At 31.4% G+C, this 25,301-nt stretch overlaps 1 protein-coding gene across 1 annotated transcript; it reads right to left on the bottom strand.

The window, feature by feature from the left end:
- Positions 1-3,015: 3,015 nt before the first annotated feature.
- On the bottom strand, positions 3,016-3,567 carry LOC135089389 (uncharacterized). The gene has a single exon (XM_063984953.1). It carries the CDS (start codon positions 3,565-3,567, stop codon positions 3,016-3,018), a length of 552 nt encoding a protein of 183 aa, XP_063841023.1.
- Positions 3,568-25,301: the final 21,734 nt, after the last annotated feature.

Here is a 25,301-nt window from a genome sequence, read left to right as displayed (position 1 = left end):
TCCAAACATAGTGTTATTTGCATGTATTTAAGCTTTTTTTATAGGTAACATGATCAAAAACACTCAAAATACATGTTTTTGGTATGTTAATGTTATTCTGTTTCTCCATAAAGGATGTTCTGCATGCGTTTTAGCGTTTTGATATGTAAGGAGCTCAGAAACACTTAAAGGCAAATTCTTGGTAAAAGTTGGTTTTATTCCCGTCATGTGATTACCCTGCTTTTTAGTGTTTTATTGCCTATCACGCTCAAAAACACTCAAAAGACACTTTTCTGGTAGTCATTTTTTTCCCACATAAAGCTAGTTTTGCATGCAATTTGGGGTTTTGGTAACTAAGAATGTGAAAAGCACTCAAAATACACGCATTTGGTAAGGTTGTTCTGTATTCTTAATTAAGAGCGTTATTCCTGAGTTTCAGCATTTTGGTATCTAAGAAAATTCTTTATATACACGAGTTTTTGCGTTTTTTGCCTTGTGGTTCTTGTGAAACTATAAAACACTCATTATACACGTTTCTCGTAATGTCCTTTTTTATCCCAATATAGAGTGCTTTCCATCCATTTTCGCTTTTTTTGTAGGTAAGAAGCTCAAAAACATTCATAATATACCTTTTGGTAATATTATTCTATTTCTTCATATTCGTTGGTTTCCATCCGTTTTAGAGTTTTTCTACGTAAAACACTGAAAAGACACTTTTTCAGTAATTTTGTGATGGATTCCCATTTTGAGTTTTGGTGCCTAACATGCTGAAAAACACTCAAAAGACAGGTTTCTGGTAAAGTCGTTTAATTTCCCAATATAGGTGGCTTTGCATGCACTTTAGGGTTTAGTACATAACAGTCCGAAAAAAAGCTAAAATTAACTTTTTTTCATAATAATCTTTTTTCACATAATTTTCCTGAATTTTAACGCAATTTTGGGATCTCGGTACCTATGAAGATGAATAACAAAAAAAAAAAAAATCCAATTTTTTTATTTATCTATTTTTTTCTCTCTAAAGAATGTTATTTTTGGGTTTTAGCTTTTTGGTACTTAAAAAAAATAAAAACACTCATAATACACGTTTCTCGAAATGTTTTTTCGTTTCCCAAATATAAGATTCTTTGCATGTTTTTAATTAGAGTTTTTATAGGTAACATAATCAAAAACACTCAAAATACATGTTTTTGGTAATGTTATTCTGTTTCTCCATAAGGGGTGTTTTGCATGCGTTTTAGCTCAAAAACACTTAAAGGCAAGTTCTTGGTAAAAGTTGGTTTTATTTCCATGTAATGTGATTGCTCTCCTTTTTAGTGCTTTATTGCCTAACACGCTCAAAAACACTGAAAAGACACTATTCTGGTAATGTCACTTTTTTCCCCACATAAAGCTAGTTTCGCATGCAATTTGGGGTTTTGGTAACTAAGAATGTGAAAAACACTCAAAATACACGCATTTAGTAAGGTTGTTCTGTTTCTCAATTAAGAGTGTTATTCAGGAGTTTCAGCATTTTGGTATCTCCATATATACGAGTTTTTGAGTTTTTTGCCTTGTGGTTCTTGAGAATCTATAAAACACTCATTATACACATTTCTCGTAATGTCCTTTTGTTAACCAATATAGAGAGCTTTGCATCCATTTTCGCGTTTTTTGTAAGTAAAGAGCTCAAAAACACTCAAAATGTATCTTTTTGGTAATGTTATTCTATTTCTTCATTTTGGTTGGTTTGCATCCGTTTTAGCGTTTTTCTACGTAAAACACGGAAAAGACAAGTTTTCAGTAATTTTGTTTTGGATTCCACATAGAATGACTTCCATATTATTTATTGTTTTGGTGACTAACATGCTGAAATGTTATTCTGTTTCTCCATAAAATGTGCTTTGCATGCATTTTAGCGTTTTGATACGTAAGTAGCTGTAAAAACTCTCAAAAGACACGCTTTTGGTAATGTTTTGCTTTTCCAAATAGGGAGCTTTCGTTGCTTTTTAGCGTTTTGGTATCTAATATTGTTGTGTTTCTCTAAAAAGAGTATTATTTATGCATTTTCGCGTTTTGGTACCTGAGAAGCTCAAAAACGCTCTTTATATAAGTTTCTCATAGTGTCTTTGGTTACTTTTTTTTTTTGCGTAACAAGCTCAAAACATTGAAAATATACGCTTTTTTGGTAATGTTATTCAGTTTAGAAAAAAAAAAAGGCGTTTTGGATTTGTTTAAGTGTTTTTGTATGTAAGTAGCTTATAAGCACTGAAATTAAAAGTTTTGGTAATCTTTTGTTTTCTCCTATAGGGTGCTTTCCTTGGTTTTTAGCTTCTTGGTACCTAACATGCTCATAAACAGTGAAAGGACATGTTTCTGGAAATGTTTCCTTTCCCCATATAGTATGCTTTGCATGCATTTTCGCGTTGCGGTATCTAATAACGTGAAAAAAGCCTTAAAACACAAGTTTTGGTTAATCTTGTTCCGTTTCTCCATATAGAGTATTATTCATACGTTTTAGTGTTCTGGTACCTATGAAGCTCAATACCACTCAAAATATACGTTTCTATTAATGTTTTCTTTTCCCCTTTCAGAGTTATCTGCATGTATTTGATCGTTTTTGTACGTAACAGGCGCAAAATCTCTCAAAATGCATGTTTTTGGTAAAGCTGTTGAGTTTCTCCATAAAGTGTGTTTTGCAACCGTTTTAGCGGTTTGGTATGTAAGTACCTCAAAACACTTAATGTTTTCCCATTTACGATACTTTCCATGCTTTTTAAGAGCTTTTTGTGCCTAACACACTCATAAACTCTCAAAAGACATGTTTCTGGAAATGTCGTTTATTTTCCCCATATCGGGTGCTTTGCATGCATTTTGGCGTTTTGATACCTAACAAAGCTAAATACACTTGAAATACACGTTTTCTCCATACATAAGGGAAATCGTGCGTTTTATCGTTTCGGTACCTAATAAGCTAAAAAAAAAATAAAAACTCATAATACTGGTTTCTCTTAATGTCTTTTCGTTTTCTTACATCTTCTTCTTTTTCCCAGCTTTTCCCTATTCGGGGTCGCCGTTGTGAATGAGCCTTCTCCACGTATTTCTATTGTTTGCCATCTCTGGATTTATATTCTTCTCCCCAAGATCTCCGTTTATGCAGTCAATCCATCTTCTTTTGGGCCGTCCTCTTCTTCTAACTCCCTCCACCTCCATTTCCATGATCTCCCTTCCTACGTGGTCTTCGCCAACTCTTCTTCTCAAGTGTCCATACCATCTCAACCTTGACTCCTGGATCTTCTTGGAGACTTCAACTACTTTCACCGTTCCTCTTATGTACTTATTCCTAATTCGGTCTGTTCTGTTGACTCCCACCATCCATCTCAACATCTTCATCTCCGCTACATCCATCTTCCTCTCTTCAATCTTCTTCAAAGGTGCTGCTTCTAGCCCATACATCAAAGCAGGTCTAACGACTGCTTTGTGGACTTTGCCCTTCACTCTTTCTGGTACCCTTCTATCGCATATCACACCCGAAACTTGCCGCCAATTGTTCCAGCCACACTGAATCCGAAAGTTCACTTCTTTTTCCATTTCCCCTGTCTCGTCTACCATCGATCCCAAGTACTTAAATGTTTTCACTCTCTTCAACTTTTCACCATTCAGTCTAATTGTGGCCTGTTGATCGCCCCTTGTATCCGTCGTAAAATATTCAGTTTTGGACCTACTAATCCTCATTCCTCTGCTTTCCAAAGCAACTCTCCATTCTTCTAATTTTCTTTCCAGGTGTCCTCTCCTTTCGGTCACTAAGACAATGTCATCAGCATATAATACACACCAGGGTGGTTCCTCTCTGACATTTTCCGTTATGACATCGAACACTATGTTGAATAATAGTGGGCTTAGTGCCGATCCTTAGTGTAAGCCGACTTTCACCTGAAAGCTATCCGTTGTGCCAACTGTACTCCGAACTCTAGTTGTAACATTCCTGTAGCATTCTTGGACAATTCTGACATACTTTTCTGGCACTCCTCTTTTTCTCAGGCCTCTCCATACTTCTTGCCGTGGGATGGGATTTTCGTTTTCTTACATAGGGTACTTTATATGCATTTTGACGCTTTTGTACATAACAAGCTGAAAAATCGCTCAAAATGCTTTGGTAATGTTTTTTTGTTTCTGCAGGAAGGGTGTTTTGCATGTTTTATCGTTTTGGTACATTATAAAATTAAAAACTTCCAAACACGTGAAAAGTCACTTTGTTGGTTATTTCTTTTTTCCCTTCCAACATAGTGCTCTTTTCATACTTCTTATTGTTTTGGTGCCTAACACGTAGAAACACTCACAAAAGTTAGGTTTCTTGTAATGTCGTTTTGTGTCGTCTTTTAGAGGTCTTTGCATGTATTTTTGCGCTTTGGTACCTAATAATATGAAAACCACTCAAAATATATATTTTCATTCGTGTTGTTTTGTTTCTCCATATAGAGTACTATTAAGGTGCCTTTGTGTTTGGTACCTAAAAAAGCTCAAAAGCTCTCATAATACACGTTTCTCGAAATGTCTTCGTTTCCCGGCATAGAGAACTTTGCATACATTTCGGCGTTATTCTACTTACATACCTCAAAAACACTGAAAATATAGTTTTTTTTTTTGTATTGTTATTTTGTTTTTCCATAAAGCGTGTTTTGCGTCTGTTCAAGTGTTTTGATATAAAAGTAACTCAAAAACACTAAAAAAAATACTATTTTTTTGATAATTTTGTTTTGTATTCCCATATAGAATGCTTTCCATTTATATTTTTTTAGAGTTTTGGTGCCTAACACGCTCATAAACACTCAAAATTCACGTTTCTGGTAATTTCGTTTCGTTTCTCCCATAGATTGCACTTTGCATGAATTTCGACGTTTTGGTACATAACCTTGTTAAAACAAACAAATTACACGTTTTTAGTAATGTTGCTGTTACTCCATATAGAGTGGTATTCATGCATTTTCGTATTTTTCAACCTAATAAGGTGTAAAACACTTATAATATACGTTTCTCGTAATGTCTTTTCGTTTCCCCATATTGGGAACTTTACATGAATTTTGAAAATTTTTTACGTAATTATCTTAAAACATTAAAAATACAAGTTTTGCTGTTTCTCCATAAAAGGTGTTTTGCATGCGCCTTTGCGTTTTAGTATATAAGTAGCTCAAAACAATGAAAAGACTTTTTTGTAATGTTTTGTTTTCCCATGTATGGTTCTTTCCTTGCTTTTTAGCGTTTTGGTACCTAATACGCTTACAAACACTGAAGAGACACGTTTCTAGAAGTGTCGTATTTTCCCTCATATATGATGCTTTGCATACATTTTAACGTTTTTGTTTCTCCATATAGAGTGCTATTCATTCGCTTTAGCGTTTTGGTACCTAATAATTTGAAAACACTCATACTGCACGTTTCTCGTAATGCACTGTCGTATCCATATATAGTGTACTTTGCATGCATTTTGGCGCTTTTGTACGTGACAAGCTTAAGAAATAAAATGAAATACTAGTTTCTGGTAAGGTTATTTGTTTTTTTTCCATGAAGGGATTTTTGCAAGCATTTTAGCGTTTTTGTACGTTAGTAGCTGAAAAATATCCCCAAAAATACGTTTTTTTGGGGGGAATGTTGTTTTTGCTATTCCAGTATAGGGAAGTTTTCATGCTTTTTACTATTTTGTAGTTAACAAGTTTATATACACATATACATGGAAATAAAAAAAAATAAATAAAAAACTACTTTGCCAAAAACGTGTCTTTTCATTTTTTTTTTCAGCTTCTTACGTACCAAGAACGTAAAATGCATGAAAAACACACTTTATGGAAAAACAGAATAATATCACCAAAAAGAAATCATTTGAGAGTTTTTGAGCTTGTTAGTAAGAAAAACGCCATAATGTATGGAAAGTATTCTATATGAAGAAAGAAAAAGACATTACGAGAAACGTGTATTATGAGTAAATTTGAGCTTCTTAGGTAGCAAAATGTGAAACGCATGAATAGCACTCTGTATGGATAAACATAACAACATTACCAAAAACGTGTATTTTGAGTGTTTTTTTCATATTGTTAGGTGCCAAAACGCCAAAATGTATGGAAGCCCACTAACTAACAAACAAAACTAAATTTAATGAAACATGTCTTTGAATGTTTATGAATCAGCTAGGTACCAGAATGCTAAAAAGCATGGAAAGATCACCATATGGGAATAAAAAACATTATCAAAAACATGTCTTTTCAATCTTTTCGAACTTCTTACGTACCAAAACGCTAATACGTTTACAAAACACTCTTTATGGAGAAACAGAATAAAATTCCCAAAAACAAGTATTTTATGTGTTAATGAGCTTGTTACGTAGAAAACGCAAAAATGCATGCAAAGTAACCTTTATGAGGAAATGAAACGATGTTTCCAGAAACGTGTTTTTTGAGTGTTTAGACACTAAACCGATATAAAGCTTGGAAATCACTTGATTTGAACAACAAAAGAACACTAAGGAAAACGTGTCTTTTAAGTGTTTTTGAGCTTATTACATACGAAAAACCTAAGTCGCATGCAAAAAAAAAAAAAAATCTTCATGGAGAAACATAATAATATTACCAAAAACTTGTAATTGGAGTGTATTTCTCTTTGTTAGGTACACATGTAAAGCATGCGAAAGGAAACGAGTTTTCCAGAAAGGTGTCTTTTGAGTGTTTATGAGTGTTCTACCTCCAAAACGATGAAAAGCATGGAAATCACACTGTAATGGAAAACAAAATATTAACAAAAATGTCTCTTTTCAGTATTTTTGAGCAACTTAGGTATCAGAACGCTAAAACGCATGCAAAACACCCTTGATGGAGAAACAGAATAACATTACCAAAAACAAGTTTTTTGATTGTTTTTGAGGCTGTTACGTGAAAAACGTCAAAATACATTCCAAGTACCCTATTTGGTTAAATGGAAGAAAAAATATTACGAGAAAGTTTTTTTTTTTTTTTACCTCTTAGGTAACAAACCTACCTTGGTAGGTTTCATTTTGGTTTCATTTTGGTTTTGGTACCTTGTCAGGTACCAAAACTCCAAAATGCAAACAAAACACCCTATATAATGAAAGAAAACGAGATTTCAAGGAAAGTGTCTTTTGATTGTTAATGAGCGTGTTGGACACCAAAACGAAAAAAAAAAAAAGAAACAAAAAAACACCCTATATGGGAAAACAACACATTACCAGAAACGTTTTTTTTTTCCACTGTTTTTGAGCAACTTATGTACCAAAACTTTGAAACGCATGCAAAATATTATTAGTAACATTAAGAAAATAAGTATTTTGAGTGTTTTATCAAGTTGTTTCGTAGAAAAACGCCAAAAAGTAAGCACAGTACCCTAAATAGGGAAATGGATAAACATTACGAAAAACGTGTATTATGAGTATTTTATTAGTTTCATAAGTACCAAAACGCTATGAATGAGTATGAATAACACTCTATAGAGAGAAACAGAATTACATTACGTGTTATTTTGAGTGTATATCATATTGTTAGGTTTTTAAATCCGTGGAAAGCACCCTATATGGAGAAAGGAAACGAGATTTCCAGAAACGTGTTTTTTTTTTTTAATATTTATGTTCCTGCAGACACCCAAACGATAAAAAAGGAGGGAAAGTACCCCATATGGGAAAACAAGACATTACCAAAACGTCTCTTTATTGTGTTTTTGAGCTACTTACGTACCAAAAACGCTGAAACGCTTGCAAAAAAAAAAAGAAACATGAAGAAAAAGTATAAGTATCAAAAACGTGTTTTTGTTTGTTTTTGAGCTTAGTACGTTTAAAAATCCCAGAATGCAAGCAAAACGAAAAGACATTAGGAAAAAGGTGTATTATGAGAGTTTTAGAGCTTCTTAGGTAGCAAAATACTAAAACGCATGAATTTTATAGTGCACTTTATATCGACAAATAAGAACAACATTAAGAATAATTTGTATTTGGGTGTTTATTTATTTTTTCTTATTATTAGGTACCAAAATGCCATAATGTATTCACAGTCACCTATATATGGAAACAAAACTACATTACTAGAAAAATGTTTTATGAGGGTTTTTTATTTATTTATTTATTTATTTTTTTTTTCGTATTAGGCATCATAACGCTAAAAAAAACATAGAAATCACCCTATATGGGAATATACATGTAAAACAACATTACGAACAAGTGTCTTTTCAGGGTTTTTTATTTTCTTTAGCACGAAAACTCTAAAACATGCAAAACACACTTTATAAAAAAAAAAAGAGAGAGAGAAAGAATAACCTTACGAAAAACAAATATTTTGAGTTTTTTTGAGTTTGTTACGTAAAGAAACGCCAAAATATATGCAAAATCCTCTATTTTGGGAAACGAAAGGACATTATGAAAGATCTATTATAATCGTTTTTTTTTTTTTTACCTTTTTTAGATACAAAGACGCTAAAACGCATTGACAGCACTTAATAAAAAAAAAAACATTACCTAAAACTTATATTTTGAGTGTATTTAACAAAACGCCAAAATGCATGCAAAGCATATCTGGCAATATAAAACATCATTACGAAAAAAACGTGTCTTTTGAATGTTATAGAGCTTCCTACGTACAAAACGCTATAACGAATACAAAACACTTTATGGAAAAAAAGAATAATATTACAAAAAATAACTATTTCGAGTGTTTTAAGCGTGTTACGTACAAAAAATGCAAAAATGCATGAAAATAACGTTATATGGGGAAACGAAAGGTCATTACGAAGAAAATCTATTATAAGTGTTTTGAACATCATAGGTAACAAAATGCTGAAACTTAGGAATAGTACTCGATATCGAGACCAAAAAAGGTGTATTTTGAGTGTTTTCACATTAATAAATAGCAAATCACCAAAATGCATCGAAAATCCTCTATATGGGTAAAAACGAGATTTCCAGAAACGTATCTTTTAAATGTTTTTGAGCGTGTTAACACCAATACGCTAAAAAGCATGGAAATCACCTTATTTGGAATACAAAACGACTTAACGAAAAATATGACTTTTTGAGTGTTTTTGAACTTCTTATGTACCAAAAAGGTAAAATGTATGCAAAACACCCTTTATGCAGAAACAGAATAACATTGCCAAAAACAAGTATTTTGAGTGTTTTTGAGCTTGTTACAGAATAACACCAAAATATATGAAAAGTATACTATTTGGGGAAACAAAAAAGACATTAGAAGAAAAGTGTATTATAAGTGTTTTTGAGCTTCCCAGGTACCGAAATGCGAAAACGCGTTAATACCACCTTATACAAAGAAACAGAACAACATTACCAAAAACCGCGTAATTTGAGTGTTTTTTTTTTTTCCACATTGTTAAGTACCAATATATTTGGAAACGATACTACATTTCAAGAAATGTTTTTTTTTTTTTTGAGTGTTTAAAATGCAATGGTAAACACCCGAAATGGGAATAGAAAACAACTTTACCAAAAAACGTGTCTTTTGAGTGTTTTTCAGCCTCTTACGTACCGAAACCCTAAAAAAACATGCAAAACTCCTTTTATGTAGAAGAATATCATTACCAAAAACAAGTATTTTGAGAGTTTTTTGAGTTTGTTGCATACAAAAACATTAAAATGGATGCAAAATACTCTTAATAGGTAGACGTAATGACATTACGAAAAACGTGTATTATAATTATTTTTTTTTACATTTTAGGTATTGAAACGCTAAACCTATAAACAGCACTCTATGAAGAAACAGAACAACATTAACAAAAACGTGTGTTTTGAGCATATTTCACATTATTAGGTACCGAAACGCCAAAATGCATGGAAAGCCCTTGATATGGGGAAATTAAATTGTTACAAGAAAGCATGTTTCGAAACGAAAAGACTTTACAAGAAACGTGTATTATGAAAGTTTTTGGTTCTTAGGTACAAAAACGCTAAAACGCATGAATAACACTTTATATGAAGACACATAACATTATTAATAACATATATTTTGAGTCTGTTTCGCTCAAAAAGACCGAAGAGAAACGTTTTTGGTAATGATGTTTCTTTTTTTCCATATAGGGTACTTTTCATGCTTTTTTAACCGTTTTGGTGCCTAACACGCTCATAAACACTCAAAAAACACATTTCTGGATATATCGTTTCCTTTTCCTATAAAGTGTGCTTTGCGTACATTTTGGCATTTTGGTACCTAACCATGTGAAATACACTCAAAATGCAAGTTTTTATAATGTTAATTTTCTCCATACATTTAGGCGTTTTAGCGTTTCAGTACCTAAGAAACTGAAAAAAAAAACACTCATAACACAAGTTTCTCGTAATACGTTTTTGTTTCTTCAGATCGTGTAATCAAGGATTTTTGCGTTTTTCTAGGTTATAAGCTCAAAAACTCTCGAAATACTTGGTTTCAGTAATATTATCATGTTTTCTACATGAGTGTTTGCATGCATTTTTGCGTTTTGGTACTTAACAAGATCATAATCACTCAAATAACATGTTCCTGGAAATGTCTTTTTTTTTTTCCTCATATAGGGTACCTTACATGTATTTATGCATTTAATTACTTAACAGTGTAAAAGAATACACAAAACACGTTTGTTTTTTCTTTTGATGTTGTTCTGTTTCTCCATTTAGAGTGTTATTACAGGGTTTTCGCGTTTTAGTAGACAGGAAACTCAAAAACACTCATAACGCACATTTCTCGCAATGTCTTTTCATTTCCTCATTCGTTGCATGAATTTTGGTGATTTTGTACGTAACAAGCTCAAAAGCATTTAAATACTTGTTTTTGTTAAGGTTATTCTCTTTCTATTTAAAAGGGTGTTTTCCATTCGTTTTATGGTTTTTGTACATAAATAGCTCAAAAATACACCAAACACACGTTTTTAGAAATGTTGTTTTGCTTTCCCCATAGAGGAACTTTTCCATGCCTTTTAGCGTTTTTGTGCCTAACACGCTCATAAACACTTAAAAAAAAAAATACATGTTTCTGGAAATGTCGTTTCGTTTCCCTAGAGAGGGCACTTTGCATGCATTTTGGCGTTTTTGCTATCCTACAATGTGAAACAAAACTTAAAAATCACGTTTTTTGGTAAGTGTTTTTATTTATTTATTTTTTTTCCATATAGAGTAATACTATTTATGTCTTTTAGCGTTTTGGTACCTAAAAAGCTTAAAAACACTGATAATACACTTTTCTTGCAATGTCTTTTCGTTTCTTGATATTAGGTACTTTGCATACATTTTGGCGTTTTCGTAGGTAACAGTCTGAAAACCCTTAAAATACTTGTTTTTTCGTAATCTTATTGTGTTTCTCCATAAATCATGTTTCACGTGCGTTTTAGCTTTTTGGTACGTAAGTAGCTCAAAAACATTTTGGTGCCTAACACGATCATAAACACTCAACAGACACGTTTCACGAAATATAATTTTCTTTCCCAACTATAGCCTATTTTTCCTGTTTTTTGGCTTTTTGGCACCTAATAATGTGTAATACACATAAAACACAAGTTTTTGGTAATGTTTTTTTTTTTCCATTGAGTACTATTAATACCTTTCAACATTTTGGTACCTAAGAAGCTCAAAAGCACTAATAACACACGTTTCAGGTAATGCCCTTTCGTTTCCCATAGTGTACTTTGTGTGCATTTTGTCGTTTTTGTAACAAACTCAAAAACTTTATTTTTTTTTCGCAAATATATAATGTTTCGCCATAAATGTTTTTTTTTTTTTTTCATGCGTTTTAGCATTATGATACGTAATTACCTGAAAACACTGAAAAGAGACGGTTTCGGTGACGTTTTGTTATCATATAGGGTGTTTTTTATTTTTTATTTGTTTATTTTTTTTTTTTGTCGTTTTGGTACTTAACACGCTAATAAACTCATAAAAGACACGTTACTAGAAATTTAATTTCTTTTCCCTATATAGGGATCGTTGGATGCATTTTGGTGTTTTGGTATCTATGAATGTGAAAAAAAAAAGCACTCAAAACACGTATTCGGTAATGTTGTTTTGTATCTTCATATAGAATGTTATTCGTGGTTTATTGACTTTTGGTACTTAAGAAGCTCAAAAACATTCATAACACGTTTCTTGTAATGCCTTTTCGTTTCTCCATATAAAATTTTCGTACCTAAGAAGGATGTATTTTGGCGTTTTTCCACCTAAGCTCACAAAACACCCCCAAAAAACTTGTTTTTGGTAATATTAGTCTTTTTCTCCATAAAGTGTGTTTTGCATGCGTTTTTTGCGTTTTTGGTACGTAAGATACTGAAAAAAACACTCAAAAGACACGGTTCTTCGTACTATTGTTCTGTTTTTTTTTTTTTTTTCATATAGAATGTTATTCATGCGTTTTAGAGTTTGGTACTTCAGAAGTTCAAAAAACAGATTTCTCGTAAAGACTTTTCGTTTCTCCATATCGAGTGCTTTGCATGCATTTCTCAGTTATATCTCCTAATAATGTGAAATACACTTAAAATACACGTTTTTTGGTATTAATCTTTTTCTCCAAATGAAGCGCTATTCATGCGTTTTAACGTTTTGGTACCTAAGAAGCTAAAAAAAAAAATAAATAATGATAATAAACGTTTCTTGTAATGTCATTTTGGTTCCCCATATAGGATAGTTTGTATGCATTTTGGTGTTTTTGACGTATTTAATAACTCAAAAACACTCGATACTTATTTTCCATAAGGATTTTTTTTTACCGTTTTTTTTAACCATTTTCCTTGCTAATACGTTAAAAGGACTAAAAATATATGATTCTGGAAACGTAGTTCTGTTTCCCCTTAAAGAGATATTTCCATGCACTTCACCGTTTTGATACCTTAAAAACATTCAAAATACAATTTTTTTTTTTTTTTATAATAATTTATGTTTCTTTTATATAGTGTGATATTCATACATTTTTTTTCTGGTTTGGTACCTAAGAAGCTCAAAAACAATCATAATACACGTTTCTCGTAAAGTTCTTTCGTTTACCCTTATAAACTATTTTCCATGCAATTCAGCGTTTTTGTACGTAAAAAGCTGAAAAAAATACAAGTTTTTTGCTAAAGTTATTTTGTTTTTCCATAAAGCATTTGCATGCGTTTTATCATTTTACGACGTAAGTAGCTCAAAAACTCTCGGAAGATGTTTTATTAATGTTTGTTTTACGTTTTTTTTTTTTTTTTAGCATTTTTGTGCCTAGCACGCTCACAAACACACAAAAGACCCGTTTCTTGAAATCTCGTTTCCTATCCCGATATAAGGTACTTTCCGTACATTTTGGCGTTTTGGTATCTAACAATGTGAAAAATCACTCAAAATACCAATTTTTGGTTATCTTATTATGTTTCTCTATATAGGGTGCTATGCATACTTTTTCTCGTTTTGGTACCAAAGAAGCTCAAAAGCACTAAAAATACACGTTTCTTGTAATATCTTTTCGTTACCAGATATAGGGTAATTTACATGCATTTTGGCGTTTTCTATGTATTGAGTTGAAAAGCACTAAAAACATGTTTCTTTTGTAATTTTTTACTCTTCCTCTATACGTTTTTTTTTTTTTTTTTGCATGCATTTTAGCGTTGTGGTACATACCTCAAAATACACTGAAAAGAGATGTATGTAGTTATATTATTTTGTTTACTCATACAGGATGCTTACATACATTTTAGGGTTTTGGTGCTTAGCACGCTCATAAACACTCAAAAAGACATATTGCCTAACAATATGAAATGCAGTCGAGATACATGTTTTCGATAATGCTTTTTGTGTTTCTCCATATAGAGTGTTATTCATGCACTTTAACATTTTGGTACCTAAGAACCTCAAAATACTCATAATAGAAGTTTCTCATGAAGTCTTTTTGTTTCCTTTGCATGCATTTTCGCTTTTTCTACGTAACAAGCTATAAAAAAAAAAATAAAAAAATGATGATTTTGATAATATTATTCTTTTTCTACATTAAAGTTTTTTGCATGCATTTTAGCGTTTCGGTACGTAAATAGATGAAAAGACTCAAAAGGCACGATTAATGTAATGTTGTTTTGTTTTTCGAAATAGAGAAATCATGTATTTTGAGTGTGTTTCACATTGTTACCCGCCAAAACGCCAAAATGCATGCAAAACCCTTTATAATAGGAAAGGAAGCGACATTTTTCAGAAAAAAAAAAAAAATAGTGCTTTGAGGGTTTCTGAACATGTAAGGCACCAAGGTGCTTAAAATCACTATGTATGAAAATTCAAAACATTACGAAAAAAACGTATCTTATGAGTGTTTTTCAGCTTCTTACGTACCAAAACTCTAAATGTCATGTAAAAACACCCTTCATAAACACAATAACTTTATTAAAAAATATGTGTATTAAATGTTTTGAGCTTGTTACGTTGAAAAGTAAAAGTGAATGGAATTTACTCTATACCGGGAAACGAGAAATTACGAGAAGCGTGTATTATAAGTTTTTTTTTTTTTATATTCTTAGGTACTGAGTGTTTTCTCACATTATTAGGTAGCAAAACAGCACGAGGCAAGGAAGGTTCATATATGGGGAAACGAAACAGCATTACCAGAAACGTGTCTTTTCAGTGTTTTTGAGCGTGTTAGGCACCAACACGCTTAAAAGCATGGAAATCACCTTATATAAGAATACAAAACAACGTTACGTACATGTCTTTTGAGTGTTTTTAATCTTCTTACGTACTGAAACGATAAAACCCATATAAAACACAGTTCATGGTGAAACTGAATAATTTTACCATAAACAAGTATTTTGACTGTTTTCAGGTTTTTTTACGTACAAAACCGGCAAAATGCATCCAAAGTTCCCTATATATATATACGAAAGGGCATTGCGAGAACCATTTCTTAAGAGTATTTTTTTTTGTGCTTCTTAGGTACAAAAACGAGAAATCGCATGACTAGCGATCTCTTTGGAGAAACAAAACAACATTACCAAAAACGTGTATTTTAAGTATATTTCACATTGTTAGGTACCAAAACGCCATTGTCTATGTAATGCACCCTAAATGGCGAAACGAGTTTTCCAGAAGTGTCTTTCCAGTGTTGATGAGCGTGCTAGGCACCAAAACGATAAAAGCGAAAACGCTTTGTGTGTCCACTATATCTGGGAAAACAAAACAACATTACAAAAAATGTCTCTTTTCAGTGTTTGTGAGCTACTTACGTTTGCAAAAGCTAAAACGCATATAAATATGCTTTATTCAGAAACACAACAACTTTATTTAAACTTGTATTTCAATTGTTTTCTGAGTTTGTTACGTACAAAAAAGAAAAAAACCGTGCAAAGTACTCTCTATGATGAAACGAAAGGACATTACGAGAAAGTGTTTTTTAAGCTTCTTAGGTACCAAAACGGAAAAATGCGATAATACAACTATATATGGAGAAACAAAACGACAATACCAAAAACACGCATTGTGAGTGCTTTTTACATTTCCAAAATACCTGAAAAGTCTTTATATACGAAAATGAAACGTGATTACAAGAAACGAGAAACGTGTATTTATGTGTCTTTCAGCACGTTAAGCAACAAAACGCTAAAAAGCATGGAAAATTACCTTATAGCGGAATACAAAACGTTACGAAAAACGAGTCTTTTGAGAGTTTTGTTTTTACTTTTTACGCTAAAACTCATGCAAAACACCTTTTATGGAGAAACACAATAACATAAAAAAAAAAAAAGTGTTCTGAGTGTTTTCGGCTTGTTACTTGGAAAACTCAGAAACGCATACAAAGTATTCTATATGGGGAAACAAAAATGCATTACAAAAAACATGTATAATGGATGTTTTCAGCTTTTTAGGTACCAAAAATGAGGAAAAGTAAGAATAACACTTCCTATTCAGAAACACAACAACATTAGTAAAAACGTGTATTTTAAGTGTTTTTCGTATTGTAAGATATGAAAACGACAAAATGGATGCAAAACTCTTTATATTCAGGAACGAAGCAACATTAAAAGAAATGTATTCTTTTTGTGTGTTTTTGTGCATGTTAGGCACGAAAATGCTAAAAATGGAATACACCTTATATGGAAAAACAAAACAACATTACTAATATTGTACATTTTTAGTCTGTTTTCAGCTATTTAGGTAACAAAACGATAAAACGCATGAAAAAAAAAAAAAAAATAGAAACATTGCCATTACAAAAAAAAAATGTTTGTGTTTTTTTCAGCATATTAGGTCAATATGCATGCAATGTACAATGCAATAGGGATTGGAAAAGGCATAACGAGAAACTTGTATTGTGTTTTTTTTTTCAGATTTGCATGAGTAGGACTCTATAAAGTGGGAAACAGAACAACATTATCAAAAACGTGTATTTTAAGTGCATTTCATATTTTGAAGTGACAAAACGCCAAAATGCATGCAAAGCACTCTATATTTGGCTAAGGTAACGATATTTTAAGAAACGTCTTTTTAGTGTTTATGAAAACAAAACAACATTACCAAAAACGTGTCTTTTCATTGTTTATAAAGTTACGTACTAAAACGCTAAAACGTATGTAATAAAAACAAAAAAATGTATACATTTACCCCCCAAAAAAAATCGTGTATATTAAGTGTTTTTGAGTTTCATGCGTAGAAAAATGCCAAGATCATGAAATTACCCTATATGGAAACAAAAAGACATTACGAGAAAAGTGTATTATGAGTATTTTTGAGCTTTTTTTTTTTACCAAAACGTTTAAAAAAAAACATGAAAACCACTCTATATGGAGAAAAATAACAACGAAAAATTGTGTGTTTTTCACATTGTCAGTTACCAAAACGCCAAAATGTATGCAAAGAACTCTATATGGGAAAAGAAACGAGAATTACAGAAACGTGTCTTTTGAGTTTTTATGAACGTGCTAGGTACGAAAACACACACACCAAAAAAAGCATGGAAAGCACCCTAAAAGGAAAATCAAAATACCATTACAAAAAAAAAAATGTACCTTTGAGCTTTTCACCTACCAAAATCCAAAATCATATGCAAAAGACCTTTCATGGAGAAACATGATAACATTACAAAAAAAAAAAAAACTATTTTGAGTGCTTTTTACGTAGAAAAACGCCAAAATGCATGCAATGCAAAGTATTTCCTATGAAGAATCGAAATGACATTACGAGGAAAGAGCATTATGAATGTTCTTGATTTCCTTAGGTAAGAAGACGCGAAAACGCTTTAATACACTTTATATGAGGAAAGAAAAAAAAATAGTTTCAGAAACGTGTTGTTAATGTCTAATCAACATTACCAAAAACTTGTATTTTGTGTGAATTCCTCAATGATAGGTGGCAAAACAGCCTACATGTTGAAAGGAAACAAGATTTCCAGGAAAGTGTCTTTTTCGTGTTTATGAGCGTAATAAGCACCAAAACACTGAAAAGCATGAAAAGCACCTTATGTGAGAAAACAAATCATTACCAAAAACGTCTCTTTTCAGAGTTTTTGAGCTGTTTACGTACCAAAACGCTAAAACGCATGCAAAACACCTTTTATGAAGAAACAACGATTACTCAAAAGAAATATTTTGAGTGTTTCGGATCTTCTTAGATACGTTCCATACATTTTGGCTTAGGAAAACGCCAAAATGTATCTAGAAGCGAAAATACACTACGAGAAACATGTATTATGAGTTTTTTTGAACTTCTCAGGAATCAAAACGCTAAAACGTATAAATAGCTCTCTATATGGAGGAACAGAATATTACCAAAAACGTGAATTTTAAGTGTTTCCACGTTATTAGGTGCAAAAAAGCCAAAATGCATGCAAATTCCACTATATGGGAAAAAAAGACATTGCAAGAAACTTGTCTTTTGATAGTTTTTGAGAGTCTTAGGCACAAAAAGCTAAAAAAGCATGGAATTTTTCCGTGTATAGGTATACAAAACAATATTACGAAAAAAAATTGTTTTTTCACTGTTTTTGAAATTCTTATGTAACAAAACGCTAAATGGCATACAAAACACACTTAATGGAGAAATACAATAACATTATCAAAAACAATTATTTTTAGAGTTTTTAACTTATTACGTACAAAATCGCTAAAATGCATGCCAAGTACCCTATATGGGGAAACGAAAAGACATTACGAGAAACAAGTATTACTCGTATGAGAGTTTATGAGCTTCTTAGGTAACAAAACGCTAAAAGACATGAATAGTTTACTATACTGAGGAAAATAACCACATTAACCAAAACGTGTATTTTGAGTATATTTAACGTTGTTAGGTATAAAAATGCAAAAAAATACATGCAAAGCACCCTCTATGGGGAAAGGAAACTAGATTTCAAGAAACTAGTCTTTTGAGTGTTAATGAGCGTGTAAGGTACCAAAACGCTAAATAGCATCTAAAGCACCCTATATGAAAAAAAAAAAAAAAAATAGTGATTTTTCAGTGTTTTTAACTACTCACGTACCAAACCATATGCATGCAAAACACCTTATATGGAGTAAGACAATAAACAGGTATTTTGTGTGCTTTTAAGCTTAATGCGTGTATTTTGAGTGTTTTTCATTCTTAGTTACCAAAACCCAAAATTGCATGCGAAACTAGCTTTATTTGGGGGAAAAAAATGACATTACCAGAAAAGTGTCTTTTGAGTGTTTTTGAGCGTGTTAGGCAATAAAGCACTAAAAAACAGGGCAATCACATTACATGGGAATATAACCAACTTTTACCAAGAACTTGACTTTAAGTGTTTTTGATCTCCTTACATACCAAAACACTAAAACGCATGCAAAACACCCTGTATGGAGAAACAGAATAACATTACAAAAACATATATTTTCAGTGTTTTTGATCATGTTATCTATAAAAACGCTTAAATACCTGCAAAGAACCTTATGTTTGGGAAAGGAAAGGACATTACGAGAAACGTGTATTATGAGTGTTTTTAAGTTCCTTAAGTACTAAAAAGCTAAAACCCACAAATAACACTCCTTATTTAGAAATAAATAAATAAATAAATAAAAAAATATAGGATTTTTTTTCTTTTTTTTTTGTTATTCATCATCACAGGTACCGAGATGCCAAAATTCTGGCAAAATTCATGGCCATTATGTGATAAAAGAACATTATCCAAAAAGTTAATTTTAGCTTTTTTTTCGGACTGTTATATACCAAACTATAAATTGCATGCAAAGCCACCTACATATGAAAATTAAACGACTTTACCAGAATCCTGTCTTTTGAGTGTTTTTCAGCATGTTAAGCAAGAAAACGATAAATAATTTGGAAATCAATCAATCAATCAAAACAAAATTAGTGAAAACGTGTCTTTTCAGTGTTTTACGTAGAAAAACGCTAAAACGGATGCAAACCAACCAATATGAAGAAATAGAATAACATTACCAAAAATATGTATTTTGAGTGTTTTTGATCACGTTACTTATAAAAACGCTTAAATACATGCAAAGAACCCTATGTTTAGGAAAGGAAAGGACATTACGAGAAACGTGTATTATGAGTGTTTTTAAGTTCCTTAAGTACCAAAAAGTTAAAACCCAAAAATAACACTCTTTATAGAGGAAAAATAAATAAATAATAAATAGGTTTTTTTTTTTTTATTAATTTTCATAGATACGAAGGTGCCAAAATTCTGGCAAAATTCAGGGAAATTATGTGAAAAAAGAACATCATGAAAAAAGTTAATTTCAGCTTTTTTTTCTGACTGTTATGTACCAAACCCTAAAGTGCATTCAAAGCCACCTATATGGGGAAATTAAACGACTTTACCAGAAACCTGTCTTTTGAGTGTTTTTCAGCATGTTAGGCACCAAAACGATAAATAATATGGAAGTATCTCTATATGGGAATCCAAAACAAAATTACTGAAAACATGTTTTTTTCAGTGTTTTACGTAGAAAAACGCTAAAACGGATGCAAACCAACCAATATGAAGAAATAGAATAACATTACCAAAAAGGTATATTTTGAATGTTTTTGAGCTTGTTACCTACAAAAAACGCGAAAATGGATGGATAGCACTCTATATTGGGAAACAAAAGGACATTACGAGAAACGTGTATAATGAGTGTTTTATAGTTTCACAAGAACCACAAGGCAAAACACGCAAAAACTCGTGTATATGGAGAAGTTTCTTAGATACCAAAATGCTGAAACTCATGCATAACACTCTTGATTGAGAAACGGAACAACCTTACCAAATGCGTGTATTTTGAGTGCTTTTCATATTCTTAGTTACCAAAACCCCAAATTGCATGCGAAACTAGCTTTATGTGGGAAAAAATGACATTACCAGAAAAGTGTCTTTTGAGTGTTTTTTGATCGTGATAGGTAATAAAGCACTAAAAAGCTGGGCAATCACAGTACATGGGAATAAAACCAACTTTTACCGAGAACTTGCCTTTAAGTGTTTTAAAGCTCTTTACATACCAAAGCGCTAAAACGCATACAAAACGCCCTTTATTGAGAAACAGAACAACATTACCAAAAACGTGTGCTTTGAGTGTTTTCCAGCTTGTTATATTTAAAATTTTCAAAATATATGTAAAGGACCCTATTTCGGGTAACGAAACGACATTCCCGGAAACATGTTGTTTTATTAATTTTAAGCATAGTAGGCACCTAACGCTAGAAAAAAAAAAGATATGGAAAATACTCTATATAGGAAAACAAAACAACTTCATGAAAAAAAACTTTTTTTGTGTTTTGAGCTTATTACGTACCGAAATTCTAAAATGCGTCGAAACCACCCATTATTAAAGAAACAGAAGAACGTTAGCAAAAAGGTGTGTTTTGATTTTTTTTTCTTGAGCTTATTAGGTAATAAAATGCCAAAATTCATGCAAAAAACCTTATATAGGGAAACGAAACGATATTAACAATATTCCCCATGTCAGGTACCGAAACGAGAAAATGCATACAAAGCACCCTAAATGAAGAAACAGAACAACATTACCAATATCTTGTGTTATGAAAATTTTGGAGCTTGTTAGGTACTAAAACGAGAAAGTGCAAGCAAAGCACCCTATATGGGAAAAAAATAAATAAAATTTTTTTCTTTCTATTTCTTATGTACAAACACGTTAAATAACATACAAAATAACGTGTAATGGAGAAACAGGACAACATTGGCAAAAACGTGTATTTTGAGTGTTTTTTGAGATTCATAAGTACCATAATGCCAAAATACATGTAAAGAACCCTCGTTGCAGTAACGGAACGATATTACCAGAAAATTGTCATATGGGTTGTTTTGGGGTATATTAAGCACCATATCGCTGAAAAATTTTTTTTTTTTTTTTTTTTTTTTTTTTTTTAGTTTCTTGCGTACCAAAACATTCAAACGCTTGGAAAATAACTTTTTATGGAGAAACAACATTTGTATTGAATGTTTTTCAGCTTTTTTAGATCGCAAAACACCAAAATGCATGCATATTACCCGATATTAGGAAACGAAACGATATTAACAGAGAAGTGCATTATGAGATTTTGTCCAAAACTCAAAAATATATGAATAACACTCTATATAAAGAAACAGAAAAAATGTAACGAAAAATGTTTTTTTTTTTTCTGCTCACGTACTAAAACGTTAAAATGCATGCAAAACGCCATTCATGGGCAAGTAGAACAACATTACGAACTTGTGTGTTTTAAGCGTTTTCCATCTTGTTAGGTACAAAGACGACAAAATGCATGCAAAATATCCTATTTGGGGTAATAAAACGATTTTACCAGAAACGTGTCATTTGGGTGTTTTTTTTTTTTTTTTACATCAAAACGCTGATAAGAATGGAAAACACTATACATGGGACAATAAAACATTATCAAAAGCGTGTCTTTTGCTTATTTTTTGAGCTTTTTACGTACCAACTCGTTAAAACGCTCCAAAACAATCTTTATGGAGTAACAGAACATTAACAAAAACGGGTGTTTTGAGTGTTTTTGAGCTTGAAAGGTACCAAAACGCCAAAATGCATGCAAATTACCCGATATTTTGAAATAAAACGATATTAACAGAAAAGTCTATTAAGAGTGTTTTTTTGAGCTTGTTATTTACCAATATATATATATATATATATATATATATATATATATATATATATATATATATATATATATATATATATATATATATATATATATATATATATATATATATATATATATATATATATATATATATATATATATTTTTTTTTTTTCATAAGCAGTGTTTTGTATGCTTTTTAACGTTTTGTTACGTAAGTAGTTTAAAACACTCAAAAGACGTGTTTTTCATAATGTTTTATCTTCGTATATAGAATGTTTTATATGTTTTTTTAAAGTTTTCTGGATAATACCTCATAAAAGCTCAAAAGTCGTTTGTGGAAACGCCATTTTCTTTCCACATATATTGTGCTTTTCATGCATTTTGTGTCCATGCATTTGCATACATATAAAGTGCTATTCAATCTATTTCAAGTTTTTGAACCAAAGATGCAGAAAAAAAACATTCATAAATATACGTTTCTCGTAATGCCTTTTTGTTTCTTCATATAAGGTATTTTCCATGCTTTTGATGTTTGTGTACGTAAGAAGCTGAAAAAAAAAACACTCAAAATGCTTGTTTTGGGAATGTTATTATCTTTCTCCATAAAGTGTGTTTTACATGCGTTTTATTGTTTTGCTACGTAAGAAGATCAAAAACACCCAAAGGACACGTTTTTCGTAATTTTGTTTTATATTGGCATACAAGGTGAATTCTATGTGTTTTGGTGTAGTACATGCTAAAAACCACTGAAAAGACACGTTTCTGGTAATGTCGTTACGCTTCCTCATATTGCAGGCTTTGCATGTATTTTCGCGTTTTGGTAACTAATAATGTAAAAACAATCAAAATACACATTTTTATTAATGTTTTGGTTTTCCATATAAAATATGTTTTAGAGTTTTAGTAACGCTTATAATACACGTCTCTGGTAGTATTCTCTCGTTTCCCCATGCATTTAAATGCTATAAATACTTATGTTTTGGAATATTATTCTGTTTTTACAAGAAGGTCGTTTTGCATGCATTTAGGTGATTTAGTATGTAAGAAGCTCAAAAACGTTTAAAAGACATCTTTTTCGTAAAGTTGTTTTGTTTTTCCATATAGGTTGATTTTCATGCTTTTTTTTTTAAGGTTATGTTGCTTAACGTTAAACGTTCAAAACATTCAAAAGACATTTTTCTGGAAAACTTGATTCCTTTCCTCATGTAGGCTTTATTGCATGCTTTTTGCCGTTTTCGTACCTAACAATGTGAAATGCACTCAATATACACGTATTTTGGTAATGTTGCTTTTTTTCCTTCATATAAAGTGTTATTTATCCGTTTTATGATTTTGGTACCTAAGAAGCTCAAAACACTAATAATACACGTCTCTGGTAATGTTCTTTTTGCTCTTGATATAGATTATTTTGCATGCATTTTTGTTGTTTTTTGTACATAACATGCTCAACGACACTCAAAATACTTGTTTTTGGTAATGTCATTCTGTTTCTTCGTAAAGGAAGTTTTGCATGCGTTTGAGCGTAAAATGAATAAATAAATAAATAAATAAAACACGTTTTTCGTAATGTTATTTTCTGATAAGTGGTGCTTTCCATTCTTTTTAGCGGTTTGGTGCCTAACATGCACAAAAAAAAAAAGAAAAAAACACAAAAGATAAGTTTCTCAGAGTGTCGTTTCGTTTCTACATATAAAGGGCTTTTTCTATGCATTTTGGCGTATTGGTATCAAACAATTTGAAAAAAAAAAACTATTTTTTTGGGGGGGTAATATTTTTTTTTTCTAAATATAGAGTGGTATCAACGTGTTTTCTCGTTTCCTTGACTGAGATGCGGAAGAACACTCATAATCATGATGGCTTTTTTTTCGCCTTATAGATTTTTTTGCATGCATTTGAGGTGATTTTCTACGTAACAAGCTGAACTCTCTAAGAGCTTGTTTTTCGTAATGTTAATCCGTTTCTCTATAAAGTGTGTCTTCCTTGAGTTTTGGCATTTTGTTATGTAAGAAGTAAAAGAAAAAAAAACACTCAAAAGATGCGTTTTTCGTAATGTTTTGTATAACCATATAGGGTGACTTCCATGCTCAAAAACACTCAAAAGACACAAATCTGTTAATTTCGTTTCTTTTTCCAATATCGGAGACTTTGCATGCATTTTGGCGTATTGGTACCTAATAATGTGAAAACACTCATAATATACTGTTTCGTTTATTTTATTCTATTTATCCATATCCAGTGATAGTTATTTGTTTTAGCGTTTCTTTTTTTTTATCTGAAAGACTCTCATAATACATGTTCTTCGTAATGTCTTTTAGCTTCCTTATGTAGAGCACTTTGCATGCATTTTATAATTTTTTCTACATAACAATCTTAAAACACTCGAAATATACGTTTTTTTTCATAAAGATATACTGTTTCCCCATTAAGGAATTTTTTGCATGCTTTTCAGCGTTTTGGTACATAAATAACCCAAAAACAATGAAAAGAGACGTTTTTGGTATTATTGTTTACTGTTCGTATTTACAGTGCTTTCCATGTTTTAATCGTTTTGGTGCCTATATCGCTCATAAACACTCAAAAGACATGTTTCTGTAAATTTCGTTTCCTTTCCTCATATAGAGTGCTCTGCATGCATTTTGGTGTTTTGATGTTTGTGAAATACGAAAAAAAAAAAAACGTTTTTTTTATATCATGTTTCTCCATATAGATTGCTATTGACGCCTTTCATCGATTTGATACCTAAAAGGATTGAAAACGCCCATAATACAGTTTTTTCGTAATGTCTTCGTTATGTATGCATTTTTTACTTTTTTTTGTACGTAAAAAGGTCAAAAAACACTCAAATTAGTTTTTTTACGTAATGTTGTTCTGTTTCTCCATGAAAGGGTGTTATTGAATGCATTTTAATGTTTTGGTACGTACCTCAAAAAAAAAAAAAACACTCAAGACACGTTTTCTTTTCCATATGGTGGATTTTCAATGGATTTTGACGTTTTGGTATATAATAATTGGAAAAACACCCAAAATACATGTTTTTGATCTCCCAACCTAACCAAATACATGTTCTGTTTCTCGATATAGCGTCCTATTCATTCGTTGGAACATTTAAGTATCTATGAAGCTCAAAATACACATTTTTTTTAATGTAATTTCATTTTCCCATATCTTCCTTTACATCCATTTTGGTATTTTTGTACATAACAAACTAAAATACACACAAAATACTTGTTTTTTGGTAATTTTATTCTGTTTCTTGAAAAAAAAAAGAGTCCTTTTAAATGCGTTTAATCATTTTGGTAGGTAAGAAACTGCAAAAGTCATAAG

Source organism: Scylla paramamosain, chromosome 32 (genome assembly GCF_035594125.1).
Source record: "Scylla paramamosain isolate STU-SP2022 chromosome 32, ASM3559412v1, whole genome shotgun sequence".
NCBI classification, from domain to species: Eukaryota; Metazoa; Arthropoda; class Malacostraca; order Decapoda; family Portunidae; genus Scylla; species Scylla paramamosain.
The sequence above is the reverse complement of the archived record's forward strand: the minus strand, read 5'-3'. Positions and strand labels throughout refer to the sequence as shown.